We start from the raw sequence: 25,452 nt of genomic DNA, 5'->3' as shown, positions 1-25,452 counted from the left end.
CTTTCGCGGAAGTAAAGCTCGTTCGCCGGCACGCACGGCCACACCGGGGAAACGTCACCTCTCTCGTGGGTTAGTAGAAGACCCAGGGGTTAGTGCTATGGGTGCGGGAGCACCCTCAAACCTGTCCTGTTTCCCTGGGTTGTGTCACTTGGCCACGTACTTTGAACGACTTGGAAGAGTCGCACATTGCAGTCTGCTTTGACGTAGTGTCAACGACATAGTTCCGCCATTGAAGGAAGGCGTGTACGTAGTTTGGCCAGTTCAGTGAACACTTAGCTCGTTAGTGTTACCGTTTCCTAACACGTTAGTTGTGCAGTTGTTACTAAGGTGCAGTTTTGTACCACCTTAGCTCTGGACAGTGCAACTGCTCTATGCACTAACCCCAACGACAGATGGTTGGTACAACGTCTACGTCGCACGAGCACAGCCTCCGTTGGGCTGTGCCCCTCCCACGTGATACAACGCACGTTCATCCATTACTATAGCGTCCTTACGGATCTGCCAAAAACGAAAGTGGGGGTAAAAACAAAACAAACGAAAATATGCGATCCATAGATAGTATTTTATTCGGGAATAATTTACATTATGCCGAACAATAAATCTCGGAGTCTGTCTCGACGTCCGAGTGCATGGTCCGTGTTTCAAAAATTACAATCGGGGTGGCAGATCCGTGTTTCAAAAATTATAATAGGGGGAATTGTACAAAATAATCCGTCTAAACAAAACAAAACAAAACGAAAATATGCGATCCATAGAAGTATTTTATTCGGGAATAATTTACATTATGCCGAATAATAAATCTCAGAGTCTGTCTCGACGTCCGAGTGCATGGTCCGTGTTACAAAGATTACAATCGGGGGATTGTACAAAATAATCCGTGTTTCAATTTACAATCAGCGGGATCGTAAAGCACAAACAAACGGCACAACCGTGCTCAAAATGTGATCATGGTCCGTGTTCAGAATACAGTCAAGCCACTGTTAGGCGAAGCTGTCCCCTGTCCGTTATTTACGTCGGGTTCTCTTGCTGATGGGTGTCGTCGGGGCTGTGTGAGTAGAGGTCTGCACGCCAATGCTCCTCTTACCTCGTAGCATCATGCGATGATGAAAAGCCGCAAAAACACTCGCCCTCGTGAAGATGAACCCCGCACAGACTACATCCTTTGGACGTCTCAGACAGTCGTCCGCTCGCAGTGGTCTTACCCTCTCTGCTACATACTTTACAGCATTTCTGCCGCCCCTCCAAACGGCTGACAACGTGCATCGGCTGATTTTGTGGATTGATGTACGAGGCAAGAGAAACAGTGGCCTCGACCTCTCTCACACTGGGCTGCGATCGCCCACAATAACCGCCAATGAGTTGTTTCCCGACACGCAGATGAAACATCTTATGGGTCAGCTTACTATCAGGGTGTACATGCTTGAAGCATATATATGCATTTACCAGGGCAACATCAATCAGGTAACATGCCAGATATGTCCACCATCTGTGGTTCTTGCGCCCAGTGTGAAAGTACTTGCGCTTCTGGTTGGCTCGGTCGACGCCTCCCATGTACCGGCGATAATTATACAGCGACAGAGGCACTTGTCGCCGCTCGTCTCCCTCCCCCACTGGCACGCACTCCAAGGGTGGATAGACCGTATTCAAGATCAGCACCTGAGCGTTACTATCCTGATAAGCAGTGATGTTAAGACGAGAGTCCGTTCTGGTCGTGGCTTTCATATCCCCAACAGACAGAGGAAGGCGCTTCCTCTTACCCGGCGGAATTAATTGAGGGGGCATGGTGCGACGATTACGGCGGTTGAAAACTCCCGACCATGTAGATCCCGGTCTCCATCAGCTCTCTAGCAGTAACGACCGTGCTAAACAGGCTATCACAGAATAGGCTGTGATTATATCCACAGAATGGCTGGACCAGCTCCATCGTAATTCTTTTCACCACACCTCGCTCCTGCCGTCTCCCATCAGTCCGATCCCGATATTTCACACCTAGGTACGGTGCAAAGTTAGCTATGTATGCAGTGGTGGAGTCGCACAGCTGCCATATCTTGAAACCGTCTCGATCAGGCTTATGCGGTAATCTCTGCTTAAATTTAGAACGGCCCTTAAATCGCACCATGCCCCGTCGATGGAGATCTCTCTACCCATCTTATAATTATTTACGCACCGGTCAACTATGGGCTCCATCCATGGATTGATTTTATACAGGGGATCCTCCTGACACCGACGTCGGCGGCGTGCCTCATCAGGATCACGACGTGGATCGTTCTCTGGGTCTGCCAGATGAAAGTATCGCATAAGCTGCTGAAAGCGACTGCGGGTAATCACAGTAGAAATACCCTGGTTTCTCAGAAAGGGATCGCTAGACCAATAATCCTCCACTGATGATTTACGGTCGATACCCATACAGACTAAGACGCCAATGAACGCCTGCACCTCTCGGTAGTCAGCGTTACGCCAGTATTTATCTATTTTCCTAGCGATATGTCGCTGGTGGAATTTGGCGTATTTATTAGTCTCGTCCTTGGCCAATCTGATCAGTGTAGCTGGAATAAACTTAAAAAAGTAATCGAGCTCACGGGCGTGGCTGGGCAAGGTGAAAGTCGGTCCTCTCTCATGGTCAAAATCGGTCTCCTCAAATATATTAGCATCGGTAGTCTCCGACATACGCCAGACAGGAGGTGTGTCGTCCTCCGCCAACACAGCAGCACGTCATCATCGTCGTCAGAGCTTGCCTCACCTACGTACTGCCTGTCATAAAAGTCATCGTCCTCTGCCGCATCCTCGTCAACCTCCGAGTCGGACTCAGCGGTGATATCACCGTCGTCTGGGCGTCTGGGCCTGAACTCGCCCGTAGCGGCATCAAGGATCATATCTGGCTCAAAATCAGGTGGGCTATCCTGATAACGAACCCTCCGCACTATCTTTTTCGGCGGGGACATCGCAGCACACGAAACTATGGCAGGAGCGGGCTCGGCAGCCTCTGCTGATGACGAGGACTCAAGCTCTTTCGCACTGGGCACAGGAACCTCTCCTGACGCAGGATGAGGGCTCATAGTAGCAACAGGTGGTGTCTCTCCCGGAGCAGCCGGGGGAGAACCAATGGCATCAGCCGTCTCATTACTCACTGTCTCACTAGCAGCAGCAGACGTAGTCTGTGCAGGTGAAGTATCTCCCACAAGAGCAGATGTAGTCTCTGCAGGTGAAGTAGTCTCTCCCGGAGCAGCCGGGTGAGAACCACTGGCAACCGGTGACCCGTCATCATCCTCATCGGCAGAACGATCGTCTTACGTTTACGCTTACCACTGGGTTTTTCAGCCGGAGATGGCTTCGCCTTACGGGAGCGTTTCTTGCCCGACTTCTTAGAACGTTTACTAGGGACATCACAACGATCGCTACCACTACCGCCCGGAGACTCTGCATCTTTGAGCTTCAGTCGTCTGCTCGCCTTCAGAAAACTTTTGCGGTCCGTCAAGCTCATGTCTGGAACAGTGTCGACAGACTAGCAGGTCCCTCCCTTTTAAAGCCACAGGGAAACAAAGCCCTGGACATGATTGGACGCAGGGGTGTTAATATATGCATCCACCTGTTATTATAATGGACCTACGGCAATCAGTCCACCAACCGGCGCTGACATTCCTACCCGTCATGTAAATTGCCTGTCCGCACCATTTGATATGCTAATAATACTCATTTGCGATGCAAATCAATCGAGCACTTAGCATAACATAGTCAATGTCATTAGCATCTCAACTTGACATTCCGTCCAGCTGGGTACGTGGCATGCCGCACCTGCCACCCAAGGACGTTGGCCCAAGCCCATGTTTAGTACGGGTGGGAAACCCGTATCTTTAACCTCATGTCCCTTCTAAGTACGCCTGCGCAGGGCGTATTGTCATCCAAGTCGGTGACAAGCCAACCCGACAGATTGCCCATTAAGCAGTAATGGACTGGCCGTCTCGTTCTTGTACGGCAACGAACAGTGCTTCAGCGGCTTGTTTAGGTCATAACCGTCGCCTGCCGAGCGGCTTACCCAACTAAGGCGGTCAAAGATGAAGGATGCCAAAATTGTCAACGGCTGTCTCGGCCTCGTCCGTTGGGCAAACATGGCTCCTTCAAATAACGTGGCCAGCAGTCTACGTCATCAGCGGTGATGACGACCCGTCATTGACGCCCGAGTGCGTAAAACTCGGAATATACCGACAGGTACCTCTACCTGAGTCGGTCATACTACGGTATAAACCAAACACAGGTCTGCCAACTCCCGTTAGACTCGGCCGTTAGCCGAACTTCACAGGGACAACATAGGCGTAACAAGTCGGTGAACAACGGTTCACGCACCTAACCGCAGCCGCCAAGTCGGTGAACAATGGTATCAAATTTTGAGGCCATGTTCCTGAATGGCAAGGCTGAGGCGGTGTGTTTCGTTGCACGGCTTGAACGTCTAGAGCCAAGTGCAGCCGACAACGTCCGACATCTGAGTGGGTAGTCTTTTCGAGAAGGTAACAAGTCGGTTAAAAGCGGTGGTTACCCTTCACAAATGTCGCTCAAGTCCGTTCGGATCAGTTCCATGTCAGGGACTAATCAAGCCGAGTCCGTCAAATCCGTCCGCACTTCCCGTCAATCAGGACCAAGTCCGTGATTTTCGTCTCGCACCATTGGCAAAAAATTGCACCGCCAGCTGAGGCGGTCTTAGGCGGTTGCCTTCGAGAAAGCCGAGTCCGTCAAATCCGTCCGCACTTCCCGTCAATCAGGACCAAGTCCGTGATTTTCGTCTCGCACCATTGGCAAAAAATTGCACCGCCAGCTGAGGCGGTCTTAGGCGGTTGCCTTACAGATTAGCGTTGCCGAGACGGTCAATTTCGGCCGCAATCTATGTAGTGCCTCAGAGCCAAGTTACCCAAACTCCGCTAGAATACGTCAACGTGCTAACCTGCCAAGTACGCTACTCGTCCCTCAAAAAAAAAACCAGTCCCCCACCGGGGTGGGGGACTGGCTGGGTAGCTTCCGCACCTTTCCCTGTCCTTGGACTCTCTGTGAACCCATTTCGAGAGCAAACGCCGTTCCTCGCCCAAAACCTGTCCTCGAACGACCCCTAGCGCGAGCAAGGGTTTGCTACACGTAGTTCCGTCGACTAGGCAGGAAAGGGGGTACCAAAAAGTAGCCCGATTTCCACCGCCTTGGCAGGATAACGGCCGTGGCTGCTCAGATTCTAGCTACACCGAATTTCAAGCGGATTTTCACCGACTTGGCAGGAAAAGGGTTAAATGTGCGACTCCAGAATTGTGACAAGACTACTGCACACATCTACTCCTCTCATAATTTTCAAGTTTCTTACTACAACTCAAACACACCTGCTGCTGCTCCCTCTCTCTCTCTCTCTCTCTCTCTCTCACTCACTCACTCATGTGGATTCCCCAACAATGCTTGACACTTCTGTATAAACAATACTAAACAAGTCATCGTTGATGACACAGTCCCCACTTGTTAATGGGTACTTTGATTACAGGTCCTCAGAGAGGATAGAGTCCTCTTCATTAGGTCTGTGATAAAAACACCTTTTGAATAAATTCGCTTGATACATGTCTGAGTTGTAGTTCAAGACATGAAAAATTGTAATAAAATTGCCACACGGTGGCCATATTGGATCGTATCCCAAACAAATCAATGTGCATATGTATGACATAGGTGAATGTCCTTGTACCAACTTGGATTAAAATCGGTTGAGATATGCCTGAGTTATGGCTTTGTACATGAAAAAAATCATAACAAAATGGCCGCACAGCAGCCATATTGCATTGTATCACAAAACAAATTAAGGTGCATATATATGACATTGGTCAATGTCCTTGTACCAACTTTGAATAAATTCGCTTGATACATGTCTGAGTTATGGTTCTGGACATGAAAAAAATCATAACAAAATGGCCGCACAGCAGCCATATTGCATTGTATCACAAAACAAATTAAGGTGCATATATGACATTGGTCAATGTCCTTGTACCAATTTGAATAAATTCGCTTGATACATGTCTGAGTTATGGTTCTGGACATGAAAAAACGTAATAAAATGGCCACACAGCGGCCATTTTGGATCGTATCACAAAACAAATCAATGTGCTATGACATTGGTCAATGTCCTTGTACCAACTTTGAACAAGTCATCGTTGATGACACAGTCCCCGCTTGTCCATTTTGTTATAATCTTTGGTGTCTAGGTAGCTGTGGTCTAGGTCGCTGTGGAATGACATTGATGCAACGGGTGCATCAGGCCTGTGACTTGCATAATAAAGTAATCTGAGGAACGTTCAATAAATGACTCATCTCTGCCGGTAATGACCACTGAAGGAACTTTTGATTACATCACACATAAGGATGCCCTCACTGCCTCCAGTGTCGTGATGGCACATACTATACACATGGTTTGGTGGAATTTTCGAAATGCTATGGGATCGGGTATGTTGTTGTAATCAGCCATCAGCCATTTCGAATCATATAATGAAACAAATTAATGTGCACAAGAATGCAGCCATAGTATTTTATCTTCGTATCATGTTTGAACAAAATCAGTCCATCGAGGGACAGTGACCTATGTTTATGTTTCAAAGACATAAAAAAATCACACCAAAATTGAAATCAAATGGCTGTCTATTGACCATATGGATCATAGCACAAAATTAGTAGACATGCATATGTATGCCATAGTACTTTATCGTTTTACCAAGTCTCAACAACATTGGTTAAGGAATATTTGCATATGATTAAACCTCAAAGACATGAAAAAATCCAAAAATGACCATCTGGCAGCGATATTGGAAAAAAATGACAATCTGGCAGACATATTGGAACATGTCACGAAGTAAATTGACATGTACGGTATGCCATAGTGCTTGATCTTTTGCCAAGTTTGGACAAAATGGGTGTAATGACCTTTGAATTACGCTTCAAAGACATGCAAAATTCCAACAAAATGGCAGTTCTGCAGCCATATTGGATCCTATCGCAAGGTTAATTGATACATGCATATGCATGCCATAGTACGTGCTTTGCCTTTGTGCCAAGTTTGAACAAAATCGGTTCAAGGATGTTTGAGTTACGGTTCAAAGACATGAAAAAAATCGCAAAAAAAAATGGCCGCCTGTCAGCCATATTGGATCATTTCACGAAATAAATTGGTGTCCATATGGAGGGCATACTGTTTTGCTTTTGTGACAAATTTGAACAAAATCGGTTCAAGGGTGTCTGAGTTATGGTCTAAAGACATGAAAAATCACAACAAAATGGCTGCCTCACGCCCATATTGGATTGTATCACAATATAATTTGACATGCATCTGTAGGTCATAGTGCTATGCCTTTGTGCCAAGTTTGAACAGAATCGGTTTGAGGATGTTTGAGTTATGGTTCAAAGACACAAAAAATCGCAAACAAAATGGCCGCCTCGCGGCCATATTGGATCGTATCGCAAACTAATTTGACATGCACATGTAGGCCATAGTGTTATGCCTTTGTGCTAAGTTTGAACAGAATCTGTCAAGGATGTCTGAGTTATGGTCCAAAGACATGAAAAATCGCAACAAAATGGCCGCCTCGCGCCCATATTGGATCATATCGCACAATTATTTGACAAGGATATGAAAGCCATAGTGTTATGCCTTTGTGCGAAGTTTGAACAGAATCTGCTCAAGGATGTCTGAGTTATGGTCCAAAGACATGAAAAATCGCAACAAAATGGCCACCTCGCAGCCAAATTCGATCGTATCACAAAATAAATCGACGTGCATCTGTAGGTTATAGTGCTATGCCTTTGTGCCAAGTTTGAACGAAATTGGTTCAGCAGTGTCTGAGAAACTGTTGATGACGGACGGACGGACGGACGGACGGACGGACGCACAGACGGGACCCAATCTATAAGTCCCCGCCGGACTTCGTCCGCGGGGACTAATAAAATCTGTTGAAACATGCCTGAGTAATGATTCTGTACATGAAAAAATCATAATAAAATGGCTGCCTGGCGGCCATATTGGATTGTATCACAAAACAAATTGACGTGCATATGTATGACATAGGTCAATGTCCTTGTACCAAGTTTGAATAAAATCGGTTGTGATATGCCTGAGTTATGGCTCTGTACATGAAAAAATCGTAACAAAATGGCCGCACGGCGGCCATATTGGATCATATCACAAAAAAAATTCACATGCATATCTATGACATTGGTCAATGTCCTTGTACCAACTTTGAATAAAATCAGTTGAAACATGCCTGAGTTATGGCTCTGTACATGAAAAAATCGTAATAAAATGGCCGCCTGGCAGCCATATTGGATCGTATCACAAAACAAATCGACGTGCATCTGTATGACATATGAAGTAATCCTTGTACCAAGTTTGAATGAAATCGCTCCAGGCATCTCTGAGATATCTGCGTGAACGGACGGACGCACGCATGCACGCACGCACGCACGCACTGACGCACGGACGCACGCACGGACATGACCAAACCTATAAGTCCCCCGGACGGTGTCCGTGGGGACTAATAACACTAGTTACACGTGTTACATTTCCAATCTTTCAAGGGCTTCTCTTTCCACTCCGACTCAATGGTAACATACAAAGAGAAAGGTTTTCAAACAGCAACTTTAGCCTGAAGCCATCCATACAAGTAAAGTGGCATGTACTTTGAACTGTATCATTGGCCCGACAAAGCTAAGAACTCCATAACACACTACTTGAACTCCTAAACAGGCATGAAACAGTTTGGTTCAGGGTCTTGCAAGGTACCAGTAGACCAGTTTTCAGCCACATGTCTCAGCTTCGTAAAATAATAGATGTTTTCTTAGACTTGGTTCAAGTCGGTGAATTTAAAAAAAATAAAATCATTTATAATAGTTTCTCTTCTGTCTCTCCTATTTCGTACAAACCTATCCGGAATTTGGCAGCTCACGCCAGGTTTTCCCAGCGATTGAATGCGTCACGTTTGAGTCTGCGCAGTAGTGAGTTAGTTTCTGCCGGATTCACCGACTTGGACTTCTTGCAAAGTACAGGCGGTGAGACGGACTGTGTACACAGTGACGTAGAGCAAATACAAAATGATTGACAGCCCCCGCCGTTATTCTGGCCAATGAGAAGAACGCATGCTAATAAACCTCTGCATGCATTAAAAAGTTTGTTGTCATCTCCGTGCAAAGCTAGACATCGAGTACGTTTTATATCTGGGCGAATAATGGCATCAAGTTCGTACATCAACCGCGTTTTACAACTGATCGGTCGACCATCGCTGATCATGCGAAATTACCAAAGAAAGCTTGTCGAGAGTTACATTGAGGGAAAAGATGTGTTCGTCTGCGCACCAACCGGCAGCGGAAAATCACTGACATACGAAGTCGCCCCACATTGTTTTGATTTCCATCGCTTTGGGGCACGTAAGAGAACAGGCTACAACTGTAAGGACGGTGTCTTTTTCCATCCTTGAATAACCGGCGACGATTTTCGCATTTTGCAACATGGGCCCCACAAACAAGACAGATATTTTCACGCGTTTTCGGTGATACAACAGAGGTCGTGCTGACTTTTGTGGGAGTGATCGCACTCGACATTTTGTCAACAACGCCATGTGAGTTTTATGCACGTCTCGTTTTGGTCAATTGGTAACTCCTCCCAATGTGTAAAATTTAGTGATGTCATCTTATGAATAATATATGAGTAAAGAAAACGTCATCTCATGAATAATTTATAGCAACGCAGATCGTGCAAGAAAGCCAAGTCTGTGATTCCGGGTGAAACTCCGCTGTATAGCGTTCACTCCACTTATCGCGTTCACCCTACTCATCGCGTCCACTCACGCGCGCGTTTCACATGAAAGCAGAATACAAATCATTGCGTTCACTCCACTCGAACATTCACAAATCACAGACTTGAACCAAGTCTAATGTTTTCTGACAATTTATCACATACTTTCACTTGTGTAAACACAAATGAAGCATCTCAATACAGATCATACATAACACACATGAACAGTGTGTGTCATTTTGATTTTTGGAATTATAATATCAGCAGGCCTGGTTACATTCCACTATCTGAAGGCAGGCACTCTCTACAAATCTTTATCAATGACAATTCACAACATTAACTGTTCCTTCTAACTGTTCCTTCAAGAACAGTTTTGACTGCAGTGTTCTCCATGTTGAGACTAAGTTTGTGCAATTATACAAGGCTACTACAACAAGGCTGCTATAAATGTTTCCAGGAAAATTCATATCGATATGCCCTAACAATATCATAAACGATTCCGATGACCCTCTGTAAAGGGCCAACCACATCACACGAGCAAAAACAACATCTAATCACAATGTGGTTACAACAGGTTCACCATACAGGCATACATGTGGGCTGATGTGGACGAAAACACTGAATACTTCCCCACCATCTCTGCAAGAGAGCAGAGCCGGGCTTTTCACAGTCATTTCATATCAATGTACTTGCACTTTACCATGGCCTCTGCAGAGTGCAAGTATACAGTATCTGGTGACCTTGCTAACATATTGAGTAATGAAGCATAGAGCATGATATAAATAATATTGTAAGAACACCTTACGCAAAAGAAAGATTTGTGTACGGTTGGTTTTAAAATCAATTTTTCTATATTCACTTAACATAATGCAACACTCCTAGCTAAAGGTGAGACTAGAAGACAAAAGGACAATATCAACTAGAATAAATGACTTTACAGCGACAAAATCAAAATGGCACAACAAACAAAATATCCAAGGCAAAAGCAATAAAAAATGTGTCAAATACCAAGCATCCAGGTCTAACTAGATAAAACAGTGGTCATATTTGTACCCTATCAGACACTGCAGGAAGGTATGTTTAAAATTCAAGTGAAAATTCTTCAGTCCAGTTCAAGTGACAATCCCAGCCCCTATACGCCTGCTAAGAAACCAACCGGACCATGTTTGTTATCAACTCTCGCATACCACCTAACTTTGTAAGTGACATGGCATGTCTCTCATATCTAAACATGTTTTGTGATATGTTTCTGCACAGTTTGGCCGCTGAAGTCTGGCTGAGCTAAAGTTTGTGGAACAACACTTCAAACAAAAATATGTGATATGGTTGACTTCTAAATCCACCAGACTCGTTTCTGAGTGAGTTAGGACGTGTGATTTATGGTCGAATACTGAAAACATTTTCGAGAACGACGTGTTTCCACACTTGAGGCAGGGCAGCTGCAGTCCAGCAAAACTCAACAAGACTGGAATGTTGTTCTCCAAATACTCTTCTTGATTTGAACATAGCACCTTGATAAGATTGATGACTGCTGGCATACATCATTGGCACATTAAACACTCCTAGTGACAATGTTCTCCACAGATTGGGAAAACAATGGGGCTACCATTTACATAAGTTCTTATTTGCATATTTCAGTGTTATGTAAATGAATTATTTTGGTGGAGGTGGCCAACCCTTAAAATTCCCTCATGTTGAACATTTTATCGAGTTTAATTTCAAATTTGAAGGAAAGGACTCCCCAGATAACAGCAAATACATAAAGTTGCTATTTTCCTATTTCACATATCTTCTTGTCACATCTACATATATATATACTTACAAATTATGCAAAAAGAGAATTAGAAATAAAATTTGCCAGCGGTGTGGTTTGTCAAGTTATGAAATATTGTCATATGAAATGTTCACCTACAAATTGCCCTGTTGTTGATACTTTTGTCAGGTCAGTTTCACAAATATAAAACTCTGCCTGCAATATTGTTAAACACTGGTCTGATAATTATCATCAAAAGCTATCCAATTCTTCAACAACCTATTTAAAATTTTTCACACATTTCCTCTACTTAAGATGGGCTGAATTTTGGTTGGTCACCCTAAACTTCATAACACGTTGTCAATTTCAGTTGAGAAACCTCACTTTGTAAATATGATTGACTGATTGACTGGTGATATTCGTAGTCAAGGCGAAACATTATAGGCTAGATAAATAAAAATTCTACCACACAACGAGATCTCACAGATACTAGGTCAGTCTTGGTCACCCATCGGCATACTATTAACCCTTATCTTGCCAAGTTCAAATTTCACCATCAGGTCAAGGTGGTAAAAACTAGTGAAGCACTTCATTTCCCATACAGTGCATTTGAACAAAATATTGAATATTTGAAGGTCCCTGAAAACGTGGATATACTATAAACCATAATTTTTATGAACTAAAGTTGCTACAATAGACCAAGCCAAGGGGGTGACAATATATGCAGTTTTGGCTTAATACCACTTTTTACTGATTTGGCTGATGGGGAAGTGATACTGTCTGGCAGGAAAATGATATCATTTTCTTCTCCCTACATTTCAAAAATTACCAGACTGAATTAAGTTGACTGAATGAACAAGTACTGGCAGATAACCTATCTTCTACATTTTCTATTTGATTTGTTAATAGCCAGCTATATATCCTATCTATGGATTTGAATTTCGATATCATCCATTTCATGCCCATCTATAGTCTGCATATTGATCTTTATTTTTTGAAATATTACTATTACATTTAATCTTGGGCATTGTTTTGAACTTGAATCTGTTGTATTTTTTGAGACATGGGCACAAGTGATCCTTTCAATAAAAACTCAATTACATAAAAGAATTAAACCTGTGTAGGCAGTTCTCAAGACTGAAGATCAATTGTTTTCAATAATCAATAGACAAGATTTTTTAATCATTGAGATATGTATGAGACTTAAACAGCTCTGAAAATGAGGGTCACTCACCTGCTTACCCATGTAAAATTACATCACCCTATACCTTCAATTCAAAGGACTGTTTCTCATGAACTTATAGACTTAGGTCACGCATATGTATGTTGTATGAAATCTGCCAATCTACACAGTGCAAAGGAGAGGTCATATTCATTCACCCAGCTGCCTCTGACCATGATGACTATATCTCTAAATGAATATTGTGATATTATTATCTCTTAGGAGATTATTACCGGTACAAAGAAATGTCAATGCCACTGTTGTTTACTTCCTTGATAGCAGGGAGAAAAATCAATATATGTTCAACATTATTACCTAATCATCATCCCAGTTATTAATAATAACAGGACAACACTTTTCAATTCATAATTGCCATTATTTAATCAGAAGTGCCGGAGGAACGAGCCAGAAGTCCGGGTTTGCTGGAGAACGGGAATCAAATATCTTCACAGCAGTTGTACCCAGCCTATCCATTCATTGTGGGTCACCACACATCTATTTCAACGACAGACTACGCCATACACCATCAGCGACACTCGAACGAGAAACGATATTCATGACACCCTTGTAAACCGCTATCATTATTATTAAACGCCAAGCGTTCAACGATTCTTTTCGACGACGTTAGCTTGTTGGAGTACAACCACTGGGGCTTGTGCAGCCCTAATAACGCATCCTTTGTTCTGTCGATACGTCGTTGGGCATCCTCTTTGCAAGCTTTTTACGCTGAACGTTTGTGTCTGTGTGATTCCGCGATGCTATCAAATATATGTTATCAGATGCGCTGGAGAGTGCATCACGGTGCCATAATACGCACGTATGTATTTGTTTACATTCTTTGTATGAACAGTCGCCATCTCTCATATTCACAAAACACAACGCGGAAGGCAAGGGGCCCCCTCTTTTCTCCGAAGCTCAGTTCAGCATCCGTATCAGACGCTGAACAGCATCTGACCATATATTGTGTCCTCAGAAAGAAACGGGGTAAACAACTCCGCCGCGGGCGGAAGTAGAAATCAAATAACCTTCCCGCGGGAAACATATTTCGATGATTCTCGACATTGACAGCCTGAGTTCACCGATGGTGCTAACCGAAATGAAAGGACCTAGGAAGACCTGGGGTTTTCCGATAGACTGCCAGTCAGCGTGCGTGGCGTGTAAGTAAACCGTTGAGAGGTCTACTGTGGTTCTCCCCTATGCTACTGAATGCCGCATCCGCGTTGTATTTAACCGAGAGATCGCCACTGAAGGAAAATCTGGAAATATAACGAAGAACATACACGGACCCAACGGACACTGATCACGTAAAAATATATACATCACCTTTTTTGTGACGACTGAAGCCGCAATGTCTTTCAAAAGTGGCATGCTCAGCGGTCCCGATTCAACATGGACCTGTTCACGGGAAAAGCCGATCTGGACGAGGAACGATATTCCACCTCGTCCTCCGAGTTTTCCCCAGCTTTCCTCGCTCATTGTGCATCGACGTACATGTATAGATAACAGAGATTGGTACTTGTATCGATGGATGATAAATATCAGGGAGACAGGCTAATAAATGACCCCATGTCATAACATCATACAAAATGTTTTCATCGACGATGTGGACGACTCACTCTATCATGGCGAACTAGGTCACATGACCTCAAAATGACACATCCTCCTCATTAGCATATTCACTTCTGCTTTTTCGCGTGAAATGGTATATACAAGAGTTACAGGAGGTAATACACCTACGCACAATCCCCACACAATTGACTTTCGAGAAACAAAACTAACCCCCAGTTTCCTTGTTAATTATTTCCATACTTCAGTGGAGTCCAAAGAAACCGGTCAAAACTTCATACGCAGAAAGTCACAGCGGTGTGACTCCTCGACATAACAAATGACAAAGACGGACGTAGCTTCTGTGTACGTCTACAGCTTTAGATACCGTGCATGGTGAATGTGTCCTCTTTTTCATAACGTTAAGATTTTTATAATATCACCAATAAGTATACAAAATTGATAAATTAGACACTCAAGCTTATATTTTCAAACATAGACACTCAAGCTTATATTTTCAAACATAAGCTTAGTGGTCAATCAAATCACGGAAACAGTTCACATCCTGACAATTATCAAAAATTCCGAGAAATGCGCAAACGTGTTCCAATAGTATGTTACTAATAAGAAGTGTCGCAAGTCCTCTGATATATTAAACATCACTAATATTCATAAAATTTGTTAGGCCTAATGGTATTCGAAGAGGAATATTTTTATATCACTGTAGGAACAGGCCCTCGAACTTGCAGACCACGGTGACGAATAATGCTTACTTCTTGGTTTACATAATTTTGTGCAATGGGTAAGAATTATATGTTCATGCAGCGGACGCGTTTTCTGAGTCTGACATTGGATCAAAAGTTTCATTCTATGTAAATGTCCACGGTAGCTTCTACTTCATGGCACCCGTTTGATCTGGATTGAGACGGGCTATAGAATTGAGAGAGAGAGAGAGAGAGAGAGAGAGAGAGAGAGAGAGAGAGAGAGAGACAGACAGACAGACAGACAGACAGACAGACAGACAGACAGAGACAGACAGATAGAGACGGACAGACAGACAGAGACAGTGCCGTCGGTCACGTATCGTAAGCATAAGCTTACTGTTCGTAAACCTTCAAATAAACCTTGTCCCGGTTATCCCACGATGCATTATATTGCTGCGACCGTTTAATCAATATACGCACTAGAAGCAAACCGCAGGGGTTTTTTTGCATGTATATCGTTGGCCCAACCACGTTGTCAAAAAATACGGTTCACGATGGTAAAAAACGTTTGATGATTTGTGTTTCAGTTAGTGACGAATGTTTCGGCCGGGGTAGCATCAGCGGGCTAGCCACAAATGCCGTAAGTTACTCACTCTGGTGCGAAATGCATTATGGAACAGGTAAGAGGACTATTGCATCTCGGGAAAAAAACGCGGCAGCGCTGAATACCTTGAAAGTGATCCCTACACTTTAGTTAGACCTGTAACGTACAGTGGTACAAATAACCAAACATTGAAAAAAATGTTTCGGAACATCGTCAATTTTCAAATGTGTCACAAACTATTTGTCCAATCATTAACATGCTCATCGCTTTTAGGCAAATACTTTTTGAAGGTAAGACGCGAGGTCATTTACCTGGGTTTCCAGACTTAACATTTCCAAAATGTTCAAGTTGGCTTCAAATCACCGGGAGTTCATGATTTCAAATGATCGTAGTTGTCTTACCTGTCGTGTTATTGAGGGAAAATGAAGGCATACTGATAACAGGGTTAAGAATACTGCCTACAGACGGCTGAAACGATACAGGACATGTACAAAAGTGAAAAAGTGGGTTGTCTTCAATTCGAGACAACCCCATACCGAACCAATATCCTAGTGGGTTTTTAATTTTTTGTTGTTGTTCAGTGTTGTTTACCTTCATTCATTCATTCATTCATTCATTCATTCATTCATTCATTCATTCATTCATTCATTCATTCATTCATTCATTCATTCATTCAATGTTATTTCGCGAGTTTCTGTCACACACTAATCATGTTTAGAATCTGTGTTTATGTCGATTCCTTAAAATCTGAAACAATCAGCGACGGCAAGTTCCTCCAGGGATTAATTTTAATATTTGTCATGCTTTTGTTCTAAAATTGAAAACAGCTCGCATTGTCGTCGTCTGAGTAGCAAGAAGGGGACGTGTGATTATACTTCTGACGGGGGAAAAATCGATGTAGATGTGTTTTTCTCAGACATTTGAATGTAAAGTGCACGAGCCACAAAGAACATACTCGTTATTGTCCAAACTTCCGTCCAAATTTGAGCGATATGCTATTCTGGACGCCTTGTACTCGGGGGATCAAAACTATTGAAAGACACGAGTCTCTAATTGTGCATAAGGAGGTGTGCTATTTTAATTTGTTATTTCTTTTCGTCAATAGTTATTATTTGGCCTTTATTATCATCCGACTGTTTACAAAGGTGTCATTGATTTCGGTCTGGGGGTCCGAGTTATGTCTGCTGGGGTCACTACAAAGACCACGCGGGAGTTATCAAAACTGATAAATGTGAAGGGACCGTACCACAAACCATCTTATGCCCATGCTATCATGTCACTAACTCATAAATAGAAGCACAGTGAAAGAAAACAGCGTTCAAAAACACCTCTGGAGTGGCGGGAAACGATTCTCCTCTTTTCCAAAGAAATTCCCCCGGCACTCTCAAAATATTTTGAAGTACCCCACGTCTTTCTGTTTTGAAGCCCTTCATTGTATGCCATGCCCCCCCCCCTGCAAAATGGCCATCTTGTGGGGACTGTGTACTATGAAATACTCAAAAAAATACCCCAAAGCAGAGTCATTGGCCACAGCTGAGTCAAATGTCAACCTCTTACTTTTATTTTTAAATTGCTATGATTTGGATTTGAATTTAAGTTTGTCAAAGTTATTGTCAAAACTACTATTAAAAACGATCTTTACATATATTGTTTGCAAGGTCGTCTGTCTACATTCTGATAATTTCATCGCTAAGTGATTTGGTGCCATGGGTCAATGGTTCAGTTCAAACGACAAAAACAAACATACATTTTCATATTATCTGTGTATACGTACGCTTGTTCTGCTCCCTCTGAAGATTGTAAACAGTTGGGGACAAAATTTTGAGAGAAAAACTGACAGTCCATTAAATCTTTCCATTCTTTAAGATATTGAAAAATGTGAGGAGTCCTGGAAACAAAGAAGGAAATACGTGTTCACATTTTGTCTTTTGAAAATCCTTACTTTAATTTTTCCTAAAAGATAAAATGGAACTTGTTGGCCATTTCGAATTTCAAAGTTGGCATAATTTGACTCTCTAAACTTTAAATTTTTGCATGGCGACTCCAAATTTTGTCATAAACATTAGAAAAGAAGAGTCAGAAGTAGTCCCGGGTAAAATGAGGGGAAGGAAAAATTAAAACTTTATTACTTTGATGTACGTTGAAATTTAAACCACTTGCTTTTCGAACACAGGAAGAGGAAGATGGCAGTCATGGTGATGTCGATAAAAGTGATAGTGACACTTCCCATCTTAATTATAAACTACCAAAAGAAACGGGTGGCATATCTCTATTGTCCTGAAATGTCTAAATATTAAATTCAGACAGAAACATTTAATGAAAAGGTGACACAGACAATAAGAGTATCAAATGTGTGTTCGCGGTGTGCTTGTGTTGTGTGTTGTTTTGTTGCATGCAGTTTGCGGCGGTGGTGGTTGTTGTTGAAGATTACCGAAAAAGTTATAGCAGCAGTGTTCGCGGTGACTTTTGTCTCCTCGCGTACGGCATACGCATTAGTCTGCTAAAATTGCGTAATGGCTGGATTTGAGTGCGTAATTTCACTTCCGCACTCAATTGATGTAAAAACTGACAGCAAAATACAATGTGCCGTTGAATAAACCTACACTAGATATTCGGTTTGTACGATGTAACATTATTTTAATGAAAACAGTTTAGCGAACAACTTGAACAATGTTAAAACGTAACAGCGAAGGGTATACATGCAACCGTCCACAACACATCGGGCAACCCAAAAGTTAGAGTTATGGCAGCTTATCCAGACGGTTTCTGGACGTTTCGGCACCAAGTCGTTTCGGCCAAGGAACGTTTCGGCCTTCCAGTTTCAGGCCCCAAGTCTGAGTCGTTTCGCACCGCAACCCAAGACGTTTCGACACCGCTGAAGGCTACCTGTGGGAACTAGTGCTGGAGCGTAATGTTACAAATCAAAGTACTAAAAAGTATAGTGTCAACTAACATTCACGTACATGCTTAATCTTTGTGAGAACACGGGAAGAGACCGTAAGAAAAAACTTCATATCATTTTCAAATCTGTGACACAAGTTCCAGTTCTTTATGTGCATTTTGTGTGAATTTGCCGTGCTGTTTCCTCACCGCTTTCAAACTTTTTCCGTGTCGGCGACTATTGATAACTCTAACTTTTGGGTTGCCCGATGTGTTGTGACGGTTGCATGTATACCCTTCGCTGTTACGTTTCAACATTGTTCAAGTTGTTCGCTAAACTGTTTTCATTAAAATAATGTTACATCGTACAAACCGAATATCTAGTGTAGGTTTATTCAACGGCACATTGTATTTTGCTGTCAGTTTTTACATCAATTGAGTGCGGAAGTGAAATTACGCACTCAAATCCAGCCATTACCAGAGTTCGCGTTTACGCAAAAATCGTGCGTATATACGCATTGAAATTGACTCTCTACGCAATTTTTCATCGTTATGCGTTTTCTATACGCAAAGGATAACACCGAAAGCACTCCCCACGACTGAGCTTAGGCGACAACCAGACGAAATTTGTTGCTACACAGGCTGTCAATCACTCATTTTGTGTGGAAAGTTTCGAATTCTCTGGGCGTTGTCTGAAAAATCATAGACCCTCGTTTTTCTCGAGGGTCTATGGAAAAATCGACATCGTAGTCCACACGTTATCACGTTAGGCACGTTATCATGTCAGCTGTGCCTATGAATTACGTTGCTAATTTTCAGGCGAGCGATAGTTTCTGAAAGTGAGTGATTGACAGAAATGTTGCGACAAATTATATAAATGCCAACCGTGCACGATCATCGCGTCTCGCTGTTCCCAAATTTTGATCAAGCACACATGGCGTCGAAGCAGACAAATCTGTTTTAATTTCTTTCAACTTTGCTCTACGAGTCCGTGAAAAAAATGATTCACTGGTAGAGCTCGTCGGAATCCCGATAATTTTGAACACTGCAGAAGTGTCTGGATGGTAACTGGTCTTTCAGGCACCAAGTCGTTTCGGCCCAAGTCGTTTCGGCCTCTCAATTTCCGGTCCAAAGTCACTTCGGCACCGCAACCCAAGACGTTTCGGCATCTGTGTTTCGATTTTTTTTCAAACTTTGAAAAAAAATCGAAACACAGATGCCGAAACGTCTTGGGTTGCGGTGCCGAAGTGACTTTGGACCGGAAATTGAGAGGCCGAAACGACTTGGGCCGAAACGACTTGGTGCCTGAAAGACCAGTTACCATCCAGACACTTCTGCAGTGTTCAAAATTTATCGGGATTCCGACGAGCTCTACCAGTGAATCATTTTTTTCACGGACTCGTAGAGCAAAGTTGAAAGAAATTAAAACAGATTTGTCTGCTTCGACGCCATGTGTGCTTAAACAAAATTTGGGAACAGCGAGACGCGATGATCGTGCACGGTTGGCATTTATATAATTTGTCGCAACATTTCTGTCAATCACTCACTTTCAGAAACTATCGCTCGCCTGAAAATTAGCAACGTAATTCATAGGCACAGCTGACATGATAACGTGCCTAACGTGATAACGTGTGGACTACGATGTCGATTTTTCAGACAACGCCCAGAGAATTCGAAACTTCCCACACAAAATGAGTGATTGACAGCCTGTGTAGCAACAAATTTCGTCTGGTTGTCGCCTAAGCTCAGTCGTGGGAGTGCTTTCGGTGTTATCCTTTGCGTATAGAAAACGCATAACGATGAAAAAATTGCGTAGAGAGTCAATTTCAATGCGTATATACGCACGATTTTGCGTAAACGCGAACTCGAACGCGAACGCGAGCAATAAATGAAAACCAAAAAAAAATTAAAACATGGTTGATTTTTTGGTTTTGTTGGTCCTTTGCTTTGTTTCTTGTATTGTAAGGAGTTTTATTTGTAACAGCAATGGAGGGTTACAGTGCTCGTCAGAAAAGTGTACCAGTAAAGTTCTCATTGATGGTAGTCTTTCAATTCATTTACAACAATGTGTCCTCTTGTCTTGTTTTCAGTGCAATTTCGTATTCTAGGGGGTACTGTTTAACTTGCAATAAATGCATAGCAAATTGTGGTTTCCTATTATTCATTTTCATTGCATAAAATGTTATGCTATATAAAGTACGGGATTAATTACTGGAGCAAAGGCTAGGTCCCACGACAAGAAAAAAAAGAATTGTTGGTAGCCATGATAAAACTGGTGCCTCAGGGTGTTCGAGAGAGAATTTACATGAGTAAATTGTACGGTCTTGTGTTTCGTCACTGCTATTACGGAAGGACTAAGATCAGATTGATGTGTGATCCAAGCCCTCCTGTAGAGATCTTAGTTTGTCTACAAGATATGGTGAATGAGTTGAAATTGAAAGTCATATGTTCTCGTACCTATTGTTCGATGTTTCCCATAACATAACTTTTACCGAACAAGTTTGGCTGATATCGCTTGGCTGAGACCCAAGGTGTAAAAGGTGGGACTAACAACCCAGAGTAATCTTACGGTCGGCATGCATCCTTACCGTACGTCTTTTTATCGATTTTTAGCCACGTTTCGCGGTGTTTTTGAAAATTGTGCTATAATTCCAAGTCCGGACAGCGCAATATGGATTAGACGAAAGTTGAGCTCCATCATCATATTTATATATCTGAAATGATATGTTACTTCATAAGAAATAATGTACAATTTATACAATATGAGCTGATTTTGTTGATTATTAAATAACAGGCGACAAAGTGGGCATTGCGCAATGGTAGCCCGTTGTACGCAAACAATGGCCTAGCCTATATACAAGCAATTACCCCTAACGTATATAGCTTCCTGATTACTTGCGTGATAGTTGAACACCTGACAGGGTGATCGCACGGTTTGATGGGAATGTGAAAAACAGTAAACAGATTGACAGTTTGATCAACGCCAATATCAGCAAATATAATGGTTAGAATCAACTTTGTGATGTCTTCAGCAACATACTGCCGCTTTAAATGGAATGATGCACGCAATATGATAACAAGACACAGTGTAAGTTGAGAGTAAGTCTACCGTACCGAACAAACGTATTATATCATCAGCATAACCAAAATACATGAGTTGACAGTGCAACGCTATTCACTAAGCGTTTGACAATGTAAGAAAAGTATAGGTGCATTTCCTTGTGCGTTGTTTTAGTTCTCAAAAAATTAACCACTATGGAACGCTGAAGTAACATAATGGTACCGCCCAGGCAAGAGTATATGTACATTCTATAAGGTTAAAGAACTCCTAAACTCGTTTTGCCTTAACGTTCGACGGATTACGTGTAGTAAAGGGGAAAATGTAGGGTGAGTATGTACTTTCTTTAGAATATCTAAGAGAACCGTGCGTTATCGGTGTGGACAGCACTCGAAAGAATAAATAATATATATTATAGCCCAAACATGGGTCTATGTGCCCGAGGGTAGGTGACCATTTGCCCGACGTAAGGAGGGCAAATGGTCTCCTGCCCCGAGGGTACATAAGTCCCTTGTTTGGGCTATAATGTTTTTATTACACGCCTTTCTTACTCAGTTTGCACCAAAATATTTACGTTTATTGGCAAATTATAGTCAAATGCATTGTTCAAACTGTCAAATGCTTTATTTTCATTTTAGACGAAAAACGGTTAAAAATAGAACGATTTCACCATCAAATGGCGCATTGATATATTTAAATTACTGTTATGCGGTTTATCAATATTTTTATGCGAAATTTTCCAAAAACCGGATTTTCTGTGCAAAACATGAAATTTCAAGACTTTTACATCCAAAAGTTTTCAAGTTGAAAATAGTTCCGGTTCACTTTCAGTCCAGTGATGACTATGCGGCCCGCGACGTCATCGACGAGTTACCATTGAATCCTATGGAGCGCGCGATGTTCGATATACGAGGCATGTAATAAAAGAATCTTTTTTGAATGCCGAATTAACAATGCACGATACACCTGAGGCAAAAGTTCAATCGGTCTGGTGGGATGTACGGTGAACTGGGTGGCAGACCCTCTATATATTACACGGATAGGTGTAACTGGCAGTATGTAATTTTGAGAGCATGTTCGTTACGAGATTAAGCGAAACAAGGTGCACGATTTTTAGTTTTGAATGTATGGAAAACCAAGACTTGCAAGATGTGAATTAGATATACAGATATTCAGTGTCAGTGCATCTCGTCAAGAGTGTGCACTTCAAAAAAGAGAGAATGCTGGCAAGGAGTACGACATAATTTCAAATAAGAAATATAAAATTTGATGAACACAAGGGGGCATAATTTTTGTTATGGTTAAAGTACCTAGAAAAGTACTTGACGTATAACAAAATTCTTGCGAGATCAGAAGATAATCCGATAGTGAGATTAAGTACATCACACATGTATTACGATGCGGGGAGTTTGATTCGTTCCAGTCTTGTTGAAAATGTCAATTAAAAAGGTACATAGTTCGAACAGGTGTAACACCTTAAATTATTGTAATATAAAAAAACAAGAAAGAAGTTCCTGTGATGAACAAGAAGTGGCCCCTGATAAAGAGATTACGCCGTCAATGCAGGCGAGATTTGTAATGGATTCTAATCAAAAGGAAACTTATGACGAAGAATTGCCGAGGAATAAAGTATTTCATGCAAAGGAGTTTGGAACTGGAACTAACTTATCAATTGACAGTTTAAAAATAACATCTAAATACATTATTCGATCTCGTGCATTTGTGAAACAGTAACGGACGACACGGCTACACCAGTGAGATCATTCAAAATATTTGTTACTCAAGGCAGGTTTGGATTATTTATCCGTAGTATTCTGCAAGAATACTGCAAGTCGTCGTGTGACAAGACTCTCATGTGAAGTATGTGTATATCATTTCCAAGAAATATGCGCAGAAAACATACATTATTTACACCCAATACCGCAGCTTGTGCATACTAGAACGCTGTCGAGCTGCGGTTGAAATGTTGGGGTTTTTTTTCAAGAGAATTCTATGATTGCTTCTATCGTGCAGTTTTATTAAATGGTTGAGTCAGACTGTTTTGAAAGTGTTTTATTATCTTATTCAATTAATTAATCCCGTCTGATGTTGTGGCACAAGCATAATCATCCCCGATCTATACCTATTGTGAAAAATATTATGGAAAGTCTGAATAAGATGAAAAGAGACTGTTATCTATATAATGGATTGATAAGGCGGGAATAGTTTCGGAGTCGCGGAGTGCCGTCACCAATTGCAAGTATAGAAGTATCTCAATCGATGTTCAGAGAAGGTATTCTTGGATTGTCGTACCGTATACTACCGGGCCTGGTACACGACCAATCCTGTAACATATGTAGACAGCTTGCGAGTGTGTGCATTGCCTGTGTTGGCATCCCTGTACCCTCCCCACCCCTTAAGTAAAAGTGGGTCAAAGCACAGAGGAACATAGATAGTCTATGTTTCTCTGTGGTCAAAGGGAGCTTGGTGCACGAGCGAAGCATGATGAAAGAAGTTACTCCAGATCCGTCACTGATTTCAAGCTTCTTCATCGTCCGACTTTTTGAGTGTATATTATTCATTTTGACACGTACAGTTTAATCGTCAATTTTAAACGATCTTACAGAAAACAGTATATGCTTTGATTCTGACAAGAAATTTTCTTACCATTAATTAATCTTATTGCAAAAACTCTCATGGCATATAATCAAAATAAAGAAATGCACATGACATCACAAGTGTGTTCAATCTACTCCTTATGTTGCGAGTAAAGGTAATATAATGTTCACTGAATTTAGTCCAGCACTATACACACAGAATCACAGTTCACTCAATCCTCTGTTTGTTACTATATATTGGCTCGTGTACTGTATATAAAACAATTCATAGTTTAAATTTTAATTCATCATGCCAACAACTTTCACTTTACGTCCCTACATTCACCCGATCTCATAATTTGATCTGTAAAATTATGTCACTTTGACCCACGCTATTTTTTCATGATTAAAAATTTATAGATGCATCACCTGTGCTTTACCCTGGATTGTTGTATGACACAGTGACTTACAGATAATAGTTCGGACTATTCCCCTGAGAGTCACGGTGCACAGGAGCTGCGTTGACGAGCCCGAGGAATTCTTACGGATGTACGCTAACCTAATCTAATTACGTCTCTGATGGTAGTATAACATGCCAAATATCTGAAATATATGAGAATAGTTCGTATTATTTCATATCAGTGATGTACATTTGCGTGTACACTGTAAACCACTCAGCTAGATCGGCGAAATGGGAAATGTCTAGACTGTGCTATAGGCTTGCAGTATTAGGGACCGTGTCGCGGTGTTCCACTGGATATACCTGTGCTATGTTCGAGACATTTTCAACAGATTTAGCTATATGCTTTTGTTATTTTTGTCCAGTAAATCAAGTAAATTTCCGAAAATTGTGTTGAAAAACCAATGACTAGGTTTGCTAGCCCAACGCATTGTGTACAGTATTCGCTGTCCTTGTTCGGCAATGAACGGTAGTAGCCCGGACCAAAGCTTTTTCTGGTGAATGATAACATTTTGACGAGTCGAACAATGTGGGCATTTTGACCTAAATTTACGAGAAGTACAAAAAAATTGAATTTTACAGACAGAGATTTGGATGATGTTGCAGAGGCATTCATAAAAAAATGAATGACAACGATCCTCGCAAAAAGTGTCTTCATCTGTTAGTTTTAAATTTGCTCGAAGAAACGCACCTTTAATCTTTAATTTGGGCCCGATGAGTAAATTATTTAACTATAGACAACAATTTTTATATTAACAGTGAAAAGAAAGCGCGTATGAGAGCGCCCTCGACCGTTAAGAACGTCCAAAAGCGCCACCACGTTTTTGTCAGGCAGATGTAGTGAACACGTACAAAACCTG

At 42.0% G+C, this 25,452-nt stretch overlaps 1 protein-coding gene across 3 annotated transcripts in view; it reads right to left on the bottom strand.

The window, feature by feature from the left end:
• Positions 1-14,409, bottom strand: part of LOC139150258 (serine/threonine-protein kinase D3-like) — an 82,407-nt gene extending 67,998 nt beyond the window's left edge. Inside the window, exon 1 of one of the 3 annotated variants that reach the window (XM_070722509.1) lies at positions 14,089-14,409. In XM_070722509.1, coding sequence (XP_070578610.1) covers positions 14,089-14,241 — 153 coding nt within the window. In that variant the 5' untranslated portion in view covers positions 14,242-14,409. The remainder of the gene's footprint in view (positions 1-14,088) is intronic. The other 2 variants (XM_070722510.1, XM_070722511.1) reach the window with 2 other exon arrangements.
• Positions 14,410-25,452: the final 11,043 nt, after the last annotated feature.

Source organism: Ptychodera flava, chromosome 14 (assembly GCF_041260155.1).
Source record: "Ptychodera flava strain L36383 chromosome 14, AS_Pfla_20210202, whole genome shotgun sequence".
NCBI classification, from domain to species: domain Eukaryota; kingdom Metazoa; phylum Hemichordata; class Enteropneusta; family Ptychoderidae; genus Ptychodera; species Ptychodera flava.
The sequence above is the reverse complement of the archived record's forward strand: the minus strand, read 5'-3'. Positions and strand labels throughout refer to the sequence as shown.